At 38.0% G+C, this 19,445-nt stretch overlaps 2 protein-coding genes across 6 annotated transcripts in view; one reads left to right on the forward strand and one right to left on the reverse strand.

Moving 5' to 3' along the window:
- The window catches only part of arhgef37 (Rho guanine nucleotide exchange factor (GEF) 37), a 188,123-nt gene extending 179,895 nt beyond the window's left edge, over positions 1–8,228 (reverse strand). For all 3 annotated transcript variants that reach the window (XM_059990216.1, XM_059990210.1, XM_059990212.1), the window contains exon 1: positions 8,071–8,228. The gene's annotated coding sequence lies outside the window, so the exon portion shown is untranslated. The remainder of the gene's footprint in view (positions 1–8,070) is intronic.
- A 164-nt stretch (positions 8,229–8,392) lies between these two features.
- Positions 8,393–19,445, forward strand: part of csnk1a1 (casein kinase 1, alpha 1) — a 31,141-nt gene continuing 20,088 nt past the window's right edge. Inside the window, exons 1-4 of one of the 3 annotated variants that reach the window (XM_059990221.1) lie at positions 8,393–8,678; positions 8,839–8,945; positions 14,462–14,588; positions 16,362–16,460. In XM_059990221.1, coding sequence (XP_059846204.1) covers positions 8,556–8,678; positions 8,839–8,945; positions 14,462–14,588; positions 16,362–16,460 — 456 coding nt within the window. In that variant the 5' untranslated portion in view covers positions 8,393–8,555. The remainder of the gene's footprint in view (positions 8,679–8,838; positions 8,946–14,461; positions 14,589–16,361; positions 16,461–19,445) is intronic. The other 2 variants (XM_059990220.1, XM_059990222.1) reach the window with 2 other exon arrangements.

Genomic DNA, 19,445 nt, shown 5'->3' on the forward strand with positions numbered 1-19,445 from the left:
TTCCCTCCCAAATGCGCTGAATAACTTCTACAACCGGTTTGAGGCGGAAAATGACATGGCGGCGAGTAAGTCCACCCCTCCTACAAATGACCAGGTGCTGTGTCTCTCCGTGACCGAAGTGAGAAGAACCCTGTGCAGGGTCAACCCACTGAAGGCTGCTGGACCAGACAACATCCCTGGTAGAGTGCTCAGAGGATGTGCAGACCAGGTAGCAGATGTTCTCACTGACATCTACAACATCTGTCTGAGCAGCGCCACCATTCCAATGTGCTTCAAGGCTGCCACCATCATCCCTGTGCCGAAGAAGTCTTCAGTGTCCTGCCTAAATGACTACCACCTTGTTGCACTTACATCCATCATCATGAAATGTTTCGAGAGGCTCGTCATGAGGCATATCAAGACCCTGCTGCCCCCATCACTGGACCCCCTGCAGTTTGCGTACTGTCCCAACCGTTCAACAGATGACACCATTGCCACCACCCTCCACCTGGCCCTCACCCAACTGGACAAAAATGACACATACGTTTGGATGCTGTTCATAGACTTCAGTTCAGCATTCAACACAATCATCCCTCAGAAACTGATTGGAAAGCTGAGCCTACTGGGCCTGAACACCTCCCTCTGCAACTGGATCCTAGACTTCCTGACTGGCAGACTTCAGTCAGTCCAGATTGGGAGCAGCATCTGCAACACCATCACACTGAGCTCGGGGGCTCTCCAGGGTTGTGTGCTCAGTCCACTGCTGTTCACTCTGCTGACCCATGACTGTGCTGCAACACACAGCTCGAACCACATCATCAAATTCGCCGATGACATGACCGTGGTTGGTCTCATCAGCAAGAACGACAAGTCAGTTTACAGAGAGGAGGTGCAGCAGCTAACTGACCAGTGCAGAGCCAACAACCTGTCTCTGAATGTGAACAAAACAAAAGAGATGGTTGTTGACTTCAGGAGGGCATGGAGTGACCACTCCCCACTGAACATCAACGGCTCCTGGGTAGAGATCGTTAAGAGCACCAAATATCTTGGTGTTCACCTGATGGAGAATCTCACCTGGTCCCTCAACACCAGCTCCATAGCAAAGAAAGCCCAGCAGCAACTCTACTTTCTGCGAAGGCTGAGGAAAGTCCATCTCCCACCCCCCATCCTCATCACATTCTACAGAGGTTGTATTGAGAGCATCCTGAGCAGCTGCATCACTGCCTATTTCAGAAATTGCACCATCTCGGATTGCAAGACCCTGCAGCTGACATTGAGGTCAGCTGAGAAGATCATCAGGGTCTCCCTTCCCACCATCACGGCCATTTACACTACACGCTGCATCCACAAAGGAAACAGCATTATGAGGGACCCCATGCACCCCTCAGTCTGTTCTCCCTCCCGCCGTCTGAGAAAAGGGTCCGAAGCATTCGGGCTCTCACGACCAGACTATATAACTGTTTCTTCCCCCAAGCTATCAGGCTCTTCAATACCCGAAACCTGGAACTGACACCTTGCCCTACTGTCCTGATTATTATTTATTGTAATGCCTGCACTGTTTTTGTGCACTTTATGCAGTCCAGTGTAGGTCTGTAGTCTAGTGTAGCTTTCTCTGTGTTGTGTTTTTTTATTACGTAGTTCAGTCTAGTTTTTTTGTACTGTGTCATGTAACACCATGGTCCTGAAAAACGTCGTCTCATTTTTACTCTGCACTGTACCAGCAGTTATGGTCGAAATGACAATAAAAGTTGACTTGACTTGACTTAATCAGTGAGTGGGAATAAAAGTATCCTTTTCTGGTTGGCTGCCAGTGACTAGTGGTGTTCCGCAAGGTTTGGCATTGGCATCGTTTCTTTTTATGCTGTATATCAATGACTTAGATGATGGAATAGATGGCTTTGTTACCAAGTTTGCAGCTGATACGAAGAGTAGTGGAGGGGCAGGTAGTGTTGAGGAAACAGGAAGACTGCAGAAGAACTTGGACAGATTAGGAGAATGGGCAAGAAAATAGCAAATGCAATACAATGTTGGCAAAAGCACGGTCATGCACTTTGATAATAGAAATAAATATGCAAACTACTACCTAAAATGGGAGAAAATCCAAAAATCTGAGATGCAAAGGGACTTGGGAGTCCTTGTGCAGAACACCCTAAAGGTTAACTTATAGGTAGAGTCAGTGGTGAGGATGGCAAATGAATGTTAGCATTCATTTCAAATGGTCTGAAATTCAAGAGCAAGGATGTGATACTGAGGCTTTATAAGGCAATGATGAGGCCTCACCTTGAGTAGTTTTGGGCCCTTCATCTTAGAAAAGATGTGTTGGCATTTGAGAGGGTTCAGAGGATGTTCACAAGGATGATTCCCGGAATGAAAAAGTTATCATTTCAGGAATGTTTGATAACTCTGGGTCTGTACTCGCTCGAATTTAGAAGGATGAGGGAGCCATTTCATTGATACCTTTTGAATGTTGAAAGGCCTAGACAGAGTAGATGTGAAAAGGATGTTTCCCATGGTGGGGGAGCGTAGGACAAGGGGGCACAGCCTCAGGATAGAGGGGTGTCCATTTAAAACAGAAATGCTCAGAAATTTCTTCAGTCAGAGGGTGATGAATTTCTGGAATTTGTTACCACTGGCATCTGTGGAGACCAAGTCATTGGGTATATTTCAGGCAAAACTTGATAGGTTCTTGATTGGACACAGCATCCAAAGTTAAGGGGAGAAGGCTGGGGAGTGGGGTTGAGGAGAGAAAAACAAGGTTAGCCATGATTGAATGGTGGAGCAGACTTGATGGGCCAAATGGCCTAATTCTGCTTCTTTGCCTGATGATCGCTTGATTAAGCAATTGCTGTGGGCATAAACTAAATAAGTGGGTGGGCTGTGGAATAACTTCTCAGATTCATTAGATTCGCTGGACAGGTACTGATCTGTTAGAACAAGCAGTCAGTATCAGCCTTTAGCTGCTGGAAATTCCAAGACTTACAAAACTAATAAATATTAGTTAGAACAGAAATAAAAATGTCAGGCATGCAGTGTGATTAAAATATTTCAATGCGGGTATCTGTTTCTGTGTGTATTCTCATATTCACATATGATAAAACATTCAGCTATACTATGGTTATTGGGTTTTTTTCAAATTAATAAATTTCCCCTCTAATTAACTTCCTTCCTCCCTACTCTGAAATGCTGTTACCCCTATTTTTCAAAGTACCCAATTTCACTACCACAGCCCTTGTCTGGTCAATTAAATATGCTCAGTACCTTGTGTTTTTTATTTTTGATATCCAGCATTTGTTATGTTCATCCTTTCCCTTTCTGTTTTACTTCACAGCTTTAATGAGAAAAAAAATCATAGTGCTTCATTGTGTCATTGGATGATAGCATCGATTAGTTGTGATATGTAATCACTACTATTTTGAGGCAAATATAAGACAACCTTACACACAAGATCTACAAGAGACAAGCAAGATGAATAACCAGGTTTCTCTTTCTTACAAGATTAACGAGTTACATGATCCAGACCACTGCTCCTTTATTCTACAAGTAGTTCAGAATCTCCTCAGGTCCACACTTAATTTTCAATCTGGCTTGTTGGCTTATGTGACATTAAAAAGAATGTTACAGCTTGATCTGATTTGAGATTTCAGATTATTATTTTGCTTCTTTTATTTTTTTAATAACATTATTCTCCTTTTCCCCTCTTCCTTTTAAAAAAAAATCTACCTGTGTAAGATCCAGGGCTAAATGTTATACTCAGCTGCTACAATCAAACCCAGAAGGCAGTGAAAAAAATGTAATAGGTCTCAGTAAAGGTATTAGAAGAAAAAATTAAAAATAGAACCAATCTGGAAACACACAGCAGGTCAACTGCACCTGTTAAGAGAGAAAACAGAAAACAGAAAATTTCATGTTGGTGACCTTGCATCATGTGCTGATGTGCATTCCAGGAGCTTCCACTAAGTTTCAGATTAGATATTGGATATTTATTAGACATTAGGTATTAATTAGGTATTTATTTGTTCTGCTGCGAATGCTCGCAATAAAACGAATCTCAGGGAAGTGAAAAGAGACATATACGTACACTGATAATAAATTTATTTGAACTTTAATTTCCAGAGTCTGCAGCATTTTGCCTTAATATAAAGTTACATGGATCTGCTGAAATAATTCTGAAACCTTCAAGTAGGGAACTGAATGGGAAAATTGCACAGGTAAGAAATATAGAAAGATGTGAAGCATTTACAAAGAAGTGAAGGAGATATTGTCCTAGGTTAGGTTTAGTGGTAAAAGTCAATTCAAGGGTGCTTTCTGGAACAAATTCTTCCACAGAATGAAGAGTACCTTTAAATCATTAACTCAAGCTATATCATCATGCTATAATCCACTCACAAATCCTCATGCAATGTATTTAGATACAAGCTGACTAGGTATTTAATACAAGCTGATGCTACAATGAGTTATTTAGTATGTACTGCATCACTGTTGCACTTAAGAAAATGAGAGCGAGGCCCTTTCTACATATTCAGGTGAAAACACCTTGTGGCAAATTTTTGAAGAGCAGAAAATTCTCCTGGTGCATTGGACAATAATCATTCCTCACACATCATAACGAAGCAAAATAACAAGCCATTTATCTTATTGCTATTTGTGGGAGCTTGTGTGTGAAAATTAGCCTCAATGTTACAATATAAACTGGTTACATTTTGAAGAGCAATCTGCTTGCTGTGAAATATTTCCTAATTATATCAAAAGTATCATATAGATTCAAACTTTTATTCTTTATAGATGTCAAATGTAGTGCTCCTCAGTGCAATGCGAACAGATATTTAGAGCTGGTGGCATGAAACTATGTATATCTCAGTTATTAAAAATTAGGCTGTCAAGGAGTGTCATAGGTCCATTTTATATTACAATCATATTACAGATTGAGTACCCTTATCCAAAATGACAAAATTTGATGTTTTTTTGGAGCACTGACATGACAACTCAAATAGAAAATTCCACAAGATGCTGGGATGGTTTCCAGGCAATATGCAGATCTCTGCACACTTCAGACAGTCCTTATAAGTGACCTCACATTCAGGTGTAAGAAAAAAAATTGTGAACATTTGCATTTACCTGGCTTTCTGCATTAATTATTCAATATGTGATTTGATCATCTAAGTCAGAATAATAGACAAACACAATCTCCCTAAACTATTAACACACAAACAATTGTTCTTCTCATCATTACTGAGTGTACTATTTAAAAAAAAATCACAGTCTAGGTTCAAAAAAAGTATATGAACCTCTAGGGTAATGCCTTTTGCAAAAGGTATTTGGAGTCAGGTTTCCCAATCAAGGAGATGAGATTGGAGGTGTGCGTTGTAGAGGTGCCCTGCCTTATGTAAAAAAAGACACACAAAGTCAGGTTACTGACAGAGCCTGCTTTTCCAAAGACAGAACTGTTTATGTGCATCATGCCTCGATTAAAACAATTTTCAGGAGACCTTCAGCAGATTGGAAGTAGGGGATTGTCTCGCCACTATTCAAAAAAGGATGTTGGCAAAGGGCAGGTAACTACAGGAGTTAGTTTAACATCTGTAGTTGGGAAAATGCTTGAAGCTATCGTTAAAGAAGAAATAGCGAAGTATCTCAAAAGAAATGGATCCAACATGCAGACACAGCATGGATTCAGATAAATATCATGGATTGGATAAATATTAACATTCAAACTGTATTAATATTTCTCAAATTTTAATATTTGGATTTGGAAATGTGCTTTAATCTGGTAAATTTTCAAAATAAGCTTGAGGCTTACTTATGGTCACAAAAGTCAGAGACCCGTCATGTTAACACTTCTTACATCTCTCTACTGATATTCCCTGACCTGTTGATGTATGCCTTTCAAAAGCAGGTTTGTCTCAGATCGTTACTGTCTTTAAATCATTAGGTGACTTCCCATTACACGTAAAGGACTGGTTCCCAACATTTATGCCATGGACCAATACATGGACACACGATGGGAACCCCTAATGTAGACTGAATCAGAGGAAATAATCCACTGCTAGTTTGAGGACAGGGTGCTAGACCTATTAATTACCTGGCAGATGTATCAGTCTTACCACTAATGCAGACATTTTCTGGAAAGACTTCTAAGTTCCTGATACACAGAGCAAAAATACGGAGTGGAGGATGCTGATGCAAGGGTCAATGGTCAGTATATGGGAGACATGAGATCACCTTCAAAACAAACAAAAACAACACACACAAAACACACACACCTTTAACCCAGCCACTGACCTAATATGTTATCTGTGACTGACAAACATTTAGAGTGTGTGGATGAGATACAATGCAAAACTCCTATTTACATATATATCTTGTAAGTCTGAAATCAGCCACATTTTGGCCATCATTGCAAGAGCACAACAGACACTGTGTACCATTTAGTGAACAACGTTTCACTCACAACTTTTCCAACATTTATGAGGTAAATCACAAACATGACAGAATCCTCTCTATTTGACTAGAGACAACAACTCCAACAAACATCAAGAAACTTGACTGTGCGGCACAATGCAGTCTATAATGGTAAAAACTAACATGCTGGAAATACTCAACAGCACAGGCAGCACATACAAATCAGAATCAGGTTTAATATCACTGGCATATGTTGTGAAATTTGTTAACTTAGCCGCAGCAGTACAATGCAATACATAATAGTATAGGAAAAAGTAAATCAGTTACAATAACTTTATATGTATGTCAAATAATTAAATTAAAAATAGTGCAAAAACAGAAATAATAAAAGTGAGGTGGTGTTCATGAGCTCATTGTCCATTTAGGAATCGGATGGCAGAGGGGAAGAAGCTGTTCCTGAATTGCTGAGTGTGTGCCTTCAGGCTTCCGTACCTCCTTCCTAATGGTAACAATGAGAAGATGGAAGATGTATGAGAATATGGAAAGAAAAATTAATATTTCATGTTTGAGACACTTTGATAGTTCTGATGAAAAAGGTGACATAAACTATGTATTGAAGAAAGCTTGAAAGCTCTCATATAATCAGATTTGAAAGTTATTTAATCATATCATACGATGAAAAAATTCACATTAGTAGAACATTCCTAAATCCTGATGTAGCAGATCCCTCTAACAAACAACTCACTTCACTTGCTCCAATTGATACGGATCTAGCATAATGGAGATCATAAAGCACTCTCTTTGATTGGTACATCAACCACCTACTTCACATTCATTTCCTTCACTGCTGGTGCACAATGGGTGCAGGACCAAATGCATGATGCATTGCTACAAATTGTGGAAGTTTCTTCAATAGTACCTTACGAATTGACATCTGCTGACACTTGGAATTATAAAGACATTTGGTATCCTGGAATACCATCATCTCTAAATTACCCTGTAAGTCGATTCACACCACATGGATATAGTTGGTTTAGGTTATCATCCTCAATATTGTTGGGACAAATTAGGTAACTCTATCCAATATCTACTGTGTGGACCTTTAACACACAGCTGCAGCAATTCAAGAGCGGTTATATATCCTAAACAATTTTGAATAGACAATAAATGATATTATTTACATCCTGAGATTCTGCGTAGGTCCTGTAAACATGTATTTAACTGTCAGATTAGACAATCGTATCGTATGCCCATGCATCTGCACCTGCAATGAATATAGGCTCATAACAAACTGTGCTGTACCAACCATCGTTATAACAACTTTGAATTACCCCTTAATTTATTACGTTTGCTCGTCTTCTAAGAGCATCCTGATTTTTAAGATATTTCTGAAAAAAATTAAAAGGCCTCAACCCATCCTATCAGCTTCAGGGAATGAGTACTTTCGAGTTTCCAGCTCTCAACACGTCAGGCAGCACCTTTCAATGAAAGCATCACGTCTTGATTGATCTCTAGCTTGCCTGGTGAGTGGAACTAATCACATCATCACAAACGCCGCAGTTTAAAAAAACGGATCAAGTTGCACTTTCCAAACAGCTGAGTGCACCTTTTCTTTGTGTGTGGGGGGGGGGAGGGAATTAAAACCGGATCTTAGCCCATTCTGATGAAAGGCCTTTAACATGCAAGATTCACCTTGGCTTCTCTTTTACGATGCCGTCCGGCCACTTCCAACGCTTTCTGCTTTTGATTCAGATCACCGAACACTGAAGGGGCTTTGCATTCCGAATATACCAAGCAGCGCCGACATCCTGAGATTTCATAAGCCCTCACACGCCGCTGAGACGCGGACTACATAACCCACAATACAGTATGACTCCGCCCCCCGCACGTCACCGTCTGTTGTCATGACCGTGAGAGGGGTGTCGGTCACATCGCCATGGCAACCAGCGCGAGAACGAGATGATGATTGTAAAAAGCGATGACGTAGGTCTCCCCGCCCCACAAGCCTTTGCAAAGAAGAAAGAACTTGATAAGATGGAGCGTTAGGGAGAGACGGCGTTCTGGGGGGCAAAAGGAAACGGATCGGGATAATTTATAGTGCGAAAGCGACGTGTCTCGGTGGCTTCTATATGTTTGCGCTTCGTCTGTCTTTGTGTTGAGAGAAACTAAGAGCGAGGATGGCCAGCGCCAGTGGTTCGAAAGCGGAATTTATCGTCGGTGGAAAATACAAACTGGTCAGGAAGATCGGCAGCGGCTCGTTTGGGGATATCTACCTGGCGATCAACATCACCAACGGCGAGGTGAGTGAGCGCTGCCCGGCGCCCCGTATCGCCGCTCTGTCCGCTTGTCGCTGTCTCTCATCGGCTGACGAAGCTTTTTTTTTCTCCCCCCCCCCCCCCACCACCACCCTCAATCCTTCATTTCTTCCCCCCCCCCACCCCATTCCCATCACGTTTCTAGGAGGTGGCCGTGAAATTGGAATCACAGAAAGCGAGGCATCCTCAGCTTCTCTACGAGAGTAAACTGTACAAGATTTTGCAGGGAGGAGTCGGTATCCCGCACATCCGGTATGTTCATGTTAAAACTTTCTTTTCTGTGTCCGCTCCCCATCACACCAGCCCTTCGCGTTTGTGCTGGAGCCGACCTGGTCCCTCCCTTTTGCCCCCACGCTCCTCCCTCCTCAGATGAATCTGAAGGCTTTTGGGAAACTGATTTGTGTCCCTCATTTTTCAACAACTCCTCTCCCCCCATCCCCATACAAATTTTACTCGAATTGATCGCGTATATTGAACTGTTTGCTCTTAAATGAAGACTAAACTTCGTTCCAGCAATCACTTTCTCTTCAAGCAGTCACTCTATGGCCTACTGGCGGTGTCCTTCATTTCTGTTCCATTGTACTATGCTCTATCACAAATCAGCACACTTTCTTATTGCAGGTGATTTTTAGACACTAAACTTGTGTCTATACCCGAGGATTTTTATTGCGTTCTTGCATACAATAGGAATGGCTTCGTGGAATGGCTGCTCTTTTGTTATGTTTTGTACGGGCATGTCATAAAATGGCGGATCGACGTGATTGGAAACAAGTTTCACCCAGCAGGAATTTGTATTTCTGTGTTAGTCAGAAATTTATGAAATAATGAGACTATCAGTATGTCCGTTCATAACCGATGTCAGCCAGAATTCAGAAAAGACCAGGGATTCATTTGTAACTTGGCAGGCCTTTCCTATACCGTTCAACTTTTGCCTAAGTTTAAGGGAGGCTCACCTGTGCCTCACTATTGTTTAGGAACAATGAAACTAAGTGCACGCTTTAAGTCAATAGATGAGGTAAGAGGCAGTATCAAGAATAAAGTGCTTGCTAAATTACAACGAATATTATAAGAGTACAAAAATCTTGAGTTGTATCAAAAGCTTTTCTAAGAAATGAGACGTTGGGGGTGGTTGAAGGAAGGGAGGAGGTGGACTCATTCAGTAGCAGTGCAGGTGGACAATTATAAAATGTCAGATATTGTTATGTTTTGCCTTTTCAAATCTGGTAAAGATAATCCAAAATTCGGGGAAATCAAATTTAATCATAATGATTTTCGAGGATCTAAAATTTTGTTTAAAAATGGAGAAAGTAATGAAATTCAAAATGGAGGATCCTGCTTGCATTCGGTATTGAGTGAAATTTTATTTTCTAAAAATTAAAATAGAATGTGATTGGAAAATTATTTTGCTATTAAAGTGGAGGCGGAACATCAAGAGAGAGGCTTGTCAGTTTAACATCAATTGGTAAGCTGTGAGAATTTTCAGATGGTGCTGAGCAAGTGAGCACATATGGCTTTGACCAGTTGTTCCCATGATTAATGGAAAACTAGTCTTTGGAATCATCTTTAAGCAGCAGTAAAAGCAGAGGGAGCTTTAAGTATTGTTGCTATGGGTAAGTGGGATTGTAGTCAGTTTGGTTATGTCTTAGTAAATGGTAGAGAAGCCTGAAGGGCTATGTGGTTTATACATAATTCATAATTTCCTATCATTTTGAGAGAAGATCTTTGGAAGGAGTAAAAAAGAATTTGATTTTGGTGATTGATTTCTGTAGTAATGCCAAGTTGAACTACATTTGTGTGTATTGCTAATAGGGGACTAGTGTTTATCTAGCCAGGGTCATGATTTAAAGTTATATTTTTTAAATTGGATAGTTTTAAAATAATGTACGATTTAAAAAAAAATCAGTGTTGGGTGTGAATGTGACCTACTTTGATTCCAAGAAATCTGGTGAAGCAAAATAGTGCCCAAATAACCTAAAACAAGTACAAAATGTGATCAGACATCAAAATGAATTCTGTGGTGATTGAACACAGTATAATGAGCTTGTGCAGAAGATTGATTATTGAGTTATCAATGCAAAATCTAAAGTATGTATCTAATTTCAAATATAAGTGTTAAGGGCATTGAGCAAGCAGCATAATTGTAAAATGCAGTTAGGAAATTTGAGTGAAACCAGAAAATTGTTCCCAAACATTGGCAAAAATCTGGAACATTAATGAAGTGCAAGTTCTACCAATTAAGTATGAACCAGTCAGTTAACCAGTGGAAGAAGTGAGCATGCTAGGCTGAATGATCAATCCTTCTATGTTTATTAAGTTCCTTCATTGTTGGAGGGGGCTGGAATAAAAAGCTGTGTACTTTGTTACAGGATTTGTTCAAACTTAATTAGGGAATTATTTTAGTTGGAATTAAATATTTTAGGATTCATAAAGCATGAATGGTATTTGTAAAAGTGAAAGCATCCTTTCAACGCTTAATTATATTTTTGTTATTTTGGAGTTTGTAGTCTCCCAAGTGTAATTTGTTTTCCTGAAGTTTTGACATCATTTTGATTTAATCAGCTGTAACCTGTTACTGATATGACATGACTAGGTGGTTTGGCTAGGAACTTGGATGAGGACGTAGGAAGCAGAGAGGAAAGCTGCCATTTATAATTGAATGTTACTGTAGAATTTGTTTAAATTGGCCCGGATCAGTGGTAATTCTAATGATGGAAAGTAAACAGTTAGCATTTGTATTTTCTTTACCATCTGACTGAGGGTCATTTGATGACCTATCTTCTAAAGGAAACTTGATTTGAAAAATTTGCTCCAAGTTAGAATTTCTAGACTAAAAAAGAATTGCCAGCTCTATTTAAATGTGACTTGTAAGTAGGTGCCATCACATTTGTAGTAGCTGATTTGTGTACACATTTGTGTTATGACAGCCAGTATTGAGGGAAGAGAGGGAAAAAATAAACAATAGGTTCTGGTTTAGTGGAACATAAATTTATGTAGATTGGTAGAAATTTCTAAGGTAGTTGAATAAGCACTTTTACTTTTCACCAAAGGTGTCTTACGAAATGTATGGCAGTTTTGATAGGGAGCATCATTGTATTGTGTAAGATGCATAAATACTGAGCAGCTGGCTTTGTAAGATTGAATGGAGGTCGGTAGTCTGCGAAAGTACAATGGCAGACCCTTCAGTCAAATAGGCTAACTGATTAGAAAATGCAGTATCATCATTTGAGTCTTTTCACTATTATAAGTCTGATAAAGCTTGATGGTAACCGATTAAATATTTTACATGGAGGCAGTCTAGCAAAATCTTTAATATTGCATACTGTAATTTAATTGGATGTACCAATATAGATGAGTGGTGCTTTGGTTTAATTTTGTTTCAAATGTACAAGTGCTACTAATTTAACCCAACTCCAATCTTTGGATTTGACCTGTCAAATTTAAGTTGTTTCATGGTACTGAAGGGTTGTCACTTTTCTTTTATGTTGCTTCAGACTTCAAATCAATTGTGCACAATGTTGCCATTGTTTAAAAGCCAGTAGTTTGGAACAATGACAGATTAATATTGTTTCTAGAATTTTTAGATGTGGAAGACAGCCACTTGACTCATTAAGTAGATGGCAGCTTTTTCAAGAGTAATTTAGGTTAATTTCTGTTCTTGCCAGAAAAGATCATTTTATCCAATTCTGAGAATTACTCTTATTCCTGATTATTCCTGGATCTTTTCCATTTCTAATCTAAATTATGATCTAGTAATAACTCTTACCCAAGTTTTTCCTCATTGACACACCTTATTCCATAGACCTCAATCCAGCAATGCTTCCTTGTTCATATAAATGTGCTGATTGACAAAGCCATTTAAGAAACTGCTCTTTTTCTAGTGCTGCCTCAGTTAATATTCATTTTTACCATGTATTTCCCAATATTTCTCCCAAGCCTGGTCTGATACTGGTTGGCACACAGAAAGTGTACCTAGTAGTTGTTTCTGTCGAGTCTTATAGGGCACTCTGTCTGGCACTGTAATATCAAATCTCAAAGGAGAAAATCTGCAGATGCTGGAAATCGAAGCAACACACACAAAATGCTGGAGGAATTCAGTAGGCCTGGTAGTATCAATGGAAAAGTGTACAGTTGATGTTCTGGGCCTGCTGAAGGGTCTAGGCCTCAAATGTTGATTGTACTCTTTTCCATAGATGCTGCCTGGCCTGCTGAGTTCCTCCAGCATTTTGTGTGTGTTGCTTGGTGCTGTAATATCTTACTTTGTAATATCTGTTCCACCATCTGTGATTTCTTTCCTTGTAACCAAAAATGTTGATGGGCTGCTTGTGAATATTCTTGAGCCACTTCTAATCACTGCTGCACTTTATGGTCATCACTTGATGATTTTTAGTGAGAATTTATCCAGGAAATGCACTTTTCAAGGCAGTAACAATAGCTGAAACAGTTTCAATCCTGTAATTTGAAATTCTCTCCTATGAGAAACCCTATTAGAATTTGCAAATTTAGTTTTTGTCTGTTTGAGACCATAAGGACGTCAGGCCCATCGAGCCTGTGCTGCCATTCAATAAGGTAAAGGCTGATCTAGCCAAGGACTCCACCAACCTGCCTTTTCCCCAAAACCCTTAATTTGCCTTTTTGTGCAAAAATCTATCCAATCTTGTCTTAAGTTATATTTAGTGAGGTAGCCTCCACTGCTTTAATTTGTTCTTTGCCTACTTGTCCTTTTTGGTTGTTAATTAGATCCTCAGATTGTCATTTAGGTAATCACAAAATTTAGTACAGTACATGCAAAAAATCTTTTTGGTAATTGTAGGAAATGTATTTAAAATTTATTTACTCACCAATACATCATAGAGTAGGCCCTTGCAGCCCTTCGAGGCAAGCCGCTCAGCAACCCCCGACAAACTCAGTTAACCCTAACCTAATCATAGGCCAATTTGCAATGACCGATTAACACCTGGCGCTGTGGGAGGAAACTGGAGGACCCTGAGAAAACCCACACATTTGTATCCTTATGGAGTTTCAAAATATGGGAAGGTGGATCTTCACTTCCAGGGAAGGATGCATTCTTTGACCTGTGTCAAATAATTTTGAGTATGAAATAGAAGGTAGCTAGTGGATACTGGGTTTGGATATCAAAGCACATGGATTCCACTTTTAATGAAATGAACTTTTCATTCAGTTTTAGCAAAAATCCAATCCAAGTCCTGTAGCTGAGTGCTTACTGCAACTCCAGATTCTCTTTCCCAGTTGTTGTTGCTGTTATTTTTGAGTGAACTATATAACACTTTCTGGTATCTACTTGGAATAGTTTGAACTTATAATGAATGGCCTGCAGTTACTTACATGATTTGTGACCTTAATATTTGTAGTTTAGGGTTAAAACTACTCAACATATTTAACATTGCACAGTGGGTACCACATTATTTAAGAATAAATTACTATTTAGAGCTGTGAAATTATTTTTCCATGGGGGGAACAAAATAGTATTTTATATTCGTTTACAAGTCTGTAAGACACAAAATTACAGTTCTCTTTATTAGAGGTACTATATTAATATAGCTACTCTTATTATGCATTGTACAAATTCTCATGTGGTTTCAAATACGCTGGCATTCTTATTTCAAGCAGTGAACTGTTGCTGTATTATGTTTATTGAGTCAAATCCCCCAACATTATAATTTTTAACTTTTTCTAAAAAAAATTGTGCAAAATTATTATGTCACGGCATGCAGAAGTAAAGTTAGCTAAGAATTTTTTTTTATTTGCAGGTGGTATGGTCAAGAAAAGGATTATAATGTCCTAGTTATGGACTTGCTTGGACCTAGCCTTGAAGATCTTTTTAACTTCTGTTCACGCAGATTCACGATGAAAACTGTTCTGATGTTAGCTGATCAGGTGAGAAACATGGTGGGGAGGAGGTACAATACCTCCTAAGTGGATCTACACAACTGTTTAGTAACAGCTGTACTCAATGCATTGGAATAGTTTGACATTCATTTGAGCTTCAGCAGGATATTTGTTATTGATGGATGGAACTTGTGTGTTATTCTACTGTAATTAGAATATATAGTGAATTTTGGTTAATTAGAGCCAGCTGCTTATTTGGGACAACTTTTTTTAAAAAACAACAAAAACCAATGGAGAAAATAGCCTGGATTCCCTTCATTTTTTTGGGACACTAGGCCTCTTCATTGGATCAGGAGACTGTTGCTAAACACTTGTGTGCTGATGGTGAATAGTTTTTGAATGGGGTTAGTTGCATGTGTGTTCAAAAAGCAGTGATTTTTGTCACTGTAGTTGGTGAGAAATAAGCAGTAAGACAATTCAGAACTGATTTGTTCACTGCAAATTCTAGTTCAGAAATGCCATAAGCAGCCAGCCACTTGTGTGGCCATTAGACACTAAACTTTACTTGGAGTGAACGGTCTTTAAATAGCAACATGCACAAAATGCTGGAAGAACTCAGCGGGCCAGGCAGCACCCATGGAAAAGAATAAACAGCCAATGTTTCGGGCTGAGACCCTTCATCATCATCGACTGTTTACTCCTTTCCATAGATGCTGCCCGACCTGCTGAGTTCCTCCAGCATTTTCTGTGTTGTTCAGGTTTCCAGCATCTACAGATTTTCTCTGGTTTTTAAAAAGCAAGAGTTGCATGTACAGTGTACACAGCAACGTACACTGAATGAATTCTTCCATTGATAACTATTAGAAATTAATATTTTATAGTACTCTAATTTGTTCTGATTTCATTTGTATATATAATTTGTTATTCTGTTGAATGGTAATTTATTTTTTTTTACTTTTTTAACTATTTCCATGAAACTTTGGCTAATTGACCACTTAATTGGGCCAAATTGTACTGCTCCCGATGTGTCCCCATTAACCAGAATCCACTGAACATGAGAATTAATTCTTGTAACTTTGTCATCTTCAAAGAAACATTAAGCCAGCTTTGGCTTAAGTAGTGAAGGATTTATTGGACTGAATATTCTTCATTATCAAAGAGTTAGGTTTGTATTTTCCAGTGGATATTCTAATAGATTAGTTTGTGGTTTGTATGTAAAAGCCAATAGTTCTGTTTGTGCTGTGAATAAACTAACAGGATGCAACCAGTTGCTGCTTGAATTTTAGGGTTAGATTTCAAAGATGGTGGTGCTGTGCTAGTGAGGCAGTAGTTAAGTTGCTGGAACTGCAGATGGATAAACCAATTTGCATGTGTGGTAGTTGAATTCTATTCTTTTTGTTTAGATCAACATTTGTGTTTTGATTTAGGAAATGAAATAGAGTTTGAAGCAAACACCATTTATTGACTTAGCATTTTCATAACTCACTTCATTCTTCTAAACCCATGAAGTTGGTTTGTCCTATGCCATTGTTGTTTCTTTCTGGTAGCTTTTTTTATGCAAGTCGAAGAATTTAAAAATGTCAAAAGTGATTTTTTAGCAAAACTAGCCAATGTGTAGAAATACTTACTGCTGAACACTCAAGCAATAGTTTGTATATCTGCTTGTTTAATAAATGCTTGTTGTACAGATTGGCAAGGTTATTGTAATTCATGTTATGCTAATTAAAATGTTTTTATTTCAATGATTCCTCAAGTGAGAATGAGGAAGGTTGAGCTTCATATTACTTTTTGTTTGTATGAAAATTTGTATCTGTTTTTCAGATGATCAGCAGAATTGAGTATGTGCATACAAAGAATTTTATTCACAGAGATATCAAACCAGACAACTTTCTAATGGGTATTGGACGTCATTGTAATAAGGTCAGTATTCATTGTAAACTATGTATTGTTATCAAGAACAGTTTAGGAAGAAAGAAAATTGCACTGAAGTTCATTGCTATAATGACTTCACTGTTTAGAAGGAACATTTTCAATAGAATAAATAACTCTTTTTGTGAAAATTAGTACGTTTCATTTAATTTTGGAACTTTTAAATGAACCTGAAAATTGTTAAATTTAAAATACAAACTTCAAAACCAAAATGATAAAAATGTAATTATTTCTTACCAGTGTCATTTAAGTGGAAGCACAAATCATTTAGATATTACAAGGTCATTCTTAAAATGAATAAGCTTTTTTTCAGTGGCTTATGTCTCACGGTCAACTTGCAATAGATCATGTAAAATAAATGAACAGATACCTCTCCATTTACCCCTGTCCCCATTCATTATAATTTTTTTTTTGTAGTTTTAAAATTGATATAACAACAGACAGTCAACTAGAACTGAAACAACTGCAATTAGAGGGCCAATACCATTAATTTTTGAAAGTGGTTTTGTGTTGCTGAATTATGTCCCACAGTCAGCTGTGAGTGAACCTGCCTATATGTATGAATTTTTGCATCAACTGATCTGCCGACTTTTGAAGTATAAGTAACAGTTTTTAGTAGAAGGAAGTCTTTGGTTAGACTTGATAAATTCCATTTACCAGCCTATTTAAAACCCATTCAAGTTTTATGCTTCATTAATTGTCTTTTTTATTATTTAACCTTTTTTTATTGCAATTGTTTCTTCTTGGCCTCTTTTCCATTTCATCTGTGCTTGAGCTCTCTGTCAGAAATGCTCATGTGGAAATGTATCCCGTGACATTTTTTTCTATGGGTAGTCCTATGTTTTTAAGTATTTTAGAATATTTTCAAGTATTTTGGAATTAACTATATAATCTGCCCTCCAACCACTTTTTTCCTTTTGGAAATGTGGGTGGGGGAGGGAAGATAATGACCTATCATTATGTACTTGGGCATTATTAGGAAGTTATAGAAAAAGTAGCAGTGTTGACTAAATCTGACTCATGCCGTCATTCCAATGTTAACTTTTTTTGCTGCACTGGTACCTTAACCTTCCTATTCAGCAAAAGATCCACCTCAATCTAATTTCAGCCTTTTGCATTTTGTGCATTAATTCTCATTTGTCATTTCTCCACTTAAATTTAAGATCCTTCTTGACTTCTTGAATGATGGCAGCTATGATGTATTCTATTTAAATTTCCTTAATTGTTAAACAAAACATCTCATTTCCATTTTAGTAGTTTATGGCAGTTAACTGATATTGCCGGTATGGTTTTATATGTTGACCACCAGTTATTTATTTAATGCATTTCTGATAATCCTATGGGATTGGAACTCAAAATCAGTGCAGATAAGTAAATTAGCCAAACTGTTCATTTATTTCACATGATTGTACTTGGTTGCCCCTTTCACATTAGATAAAATTAAATTGTGTATGGAAGTTCCAGAAGTTAAATGTGTAAATTTTTATCGTTCTTGAAAAGCCTGTTTATTGGCACTAGAATAAATTGTGATGTTAATTCCTCTTTTATTTCATTGGAAAAAAAATTTGAGCCTTTTATGTTTGTGTGCTTGATTGAAGTTTGTCATTTTTGAGCTTGAGCAGACAGGCAGCATTGGCAACATTAAGCATGCTGCATTTGAAGATTTATTGGACCTGTTTTTAGTAATGTAACTTCTGGAGTGCCAAGCAGCCTTTTTTAAAGAAACTCCTTTTTTGCTAGTCGGATATTGATATCTCCAGAGCATGTACTCCTCCCCCACCTCACCCATTTTAGGTGCTGCTACTCCCTTTTAAGTGTTTACCAGTCTGCCTGTATGAATGCCAACTTGGGGCTATTAACTTTAACCTTAAAGGAAGATTGTCTGCACAAGAAAAGCTTTCCTCTCTGAAACATTCACTTTATTTCAGCCTCTTCAAAGGCACAGATTTTTTTTTTATTATGCAAAGTCTTTGCACTTCTCTAATAGAGACCTTTCCTGTCTGGTTGGCATTAAAAAATCTAGATTTTTAGAAATATTTTGTATCTTTTGAAAACAATTGTCATCAGCAGTACAATGGTAACGGTTTTGTAGATATTGGTAGACCTTTAATGGGAAGGTTTCCATGTAATCTTGAACAGTGTGGTGGCAAACAATGTTCATCATATTTCCCTGCCCCCTATTTTATTTTTATGCATCCATGTTGGAATTTTCCTCTTCTGAAGGGCTTACTGAATAATAATAGATAATCATGATTTTTTTTTTGCCTTATCCTCTAGTCATGGGACTCTGCTCCCACTGTCCACCCACATTCTGACATTAATCAAAAATGATCAGAGATTAAAACCAAAATTTTCATTGTTTTTTTTTTGTATGTCTCAGTAATACTTGTTAACAAAATGTAATCACCACCAGCAGAATTGCTAACCATTACTTTTTTTCTTTGTTCATTTTTCTGATCAAAGATCTGATTTGCATCTTTCTGCCAAGTTTTTTTTTGCATATGTGTGTGAAAAGGATGCATTAACATTTTTTTCTTCCTGGTTTTGGGAAATGTACGAGTGCTTGGTGCAATCCCTATGATTCAGCTATAGGAACTGTGGTTCTATCACGTGGGAATGTAATTGCAGTTTCTAACAGATTTAAAAATGAATGAGGAAGGGTGAAGGACAAAATAATTTTGTATCACTTAAATGAACGATTCCAAAGTTTTGTTTTGTATGTAGGTTTTGTCAACATATCTTTTGCCTCAAAATTTCTAAGGATCAAATGGAATTTGTGGCGTTGGAATTGTGTGACTCATTGCTTATTTTTAAGGTATACTTGCAAAGAGTATTAATTTATTCTAACTGCAACAATATTAGTGCAAATACTTCATTCTAAGCAGTAGCTCAGTATAAAAGTTTATACTGTGTTCCAGCAGACAGACTTCCTTTCAGTAAAGACCATACTTTTATTAATAAGTAGCAGGTGTAAGT

The sequence above is a fragment of the Hypanus sabinus genome, chromosome 15 (assembly GCF_030144855.1).
Source record: "Hypanus sabinus isolate sHypSab1 chromosome 15, sHypSab1.hap1, whole genome shotgun sequence".
Taxonomy (NCBI): domain Eukaryota; kingdom Metazoa; phylum Chordata; class Chondrichthyes; order Myliobatiformes; family Dasyatidae; genus Hypanus; species Hypanus sabinus.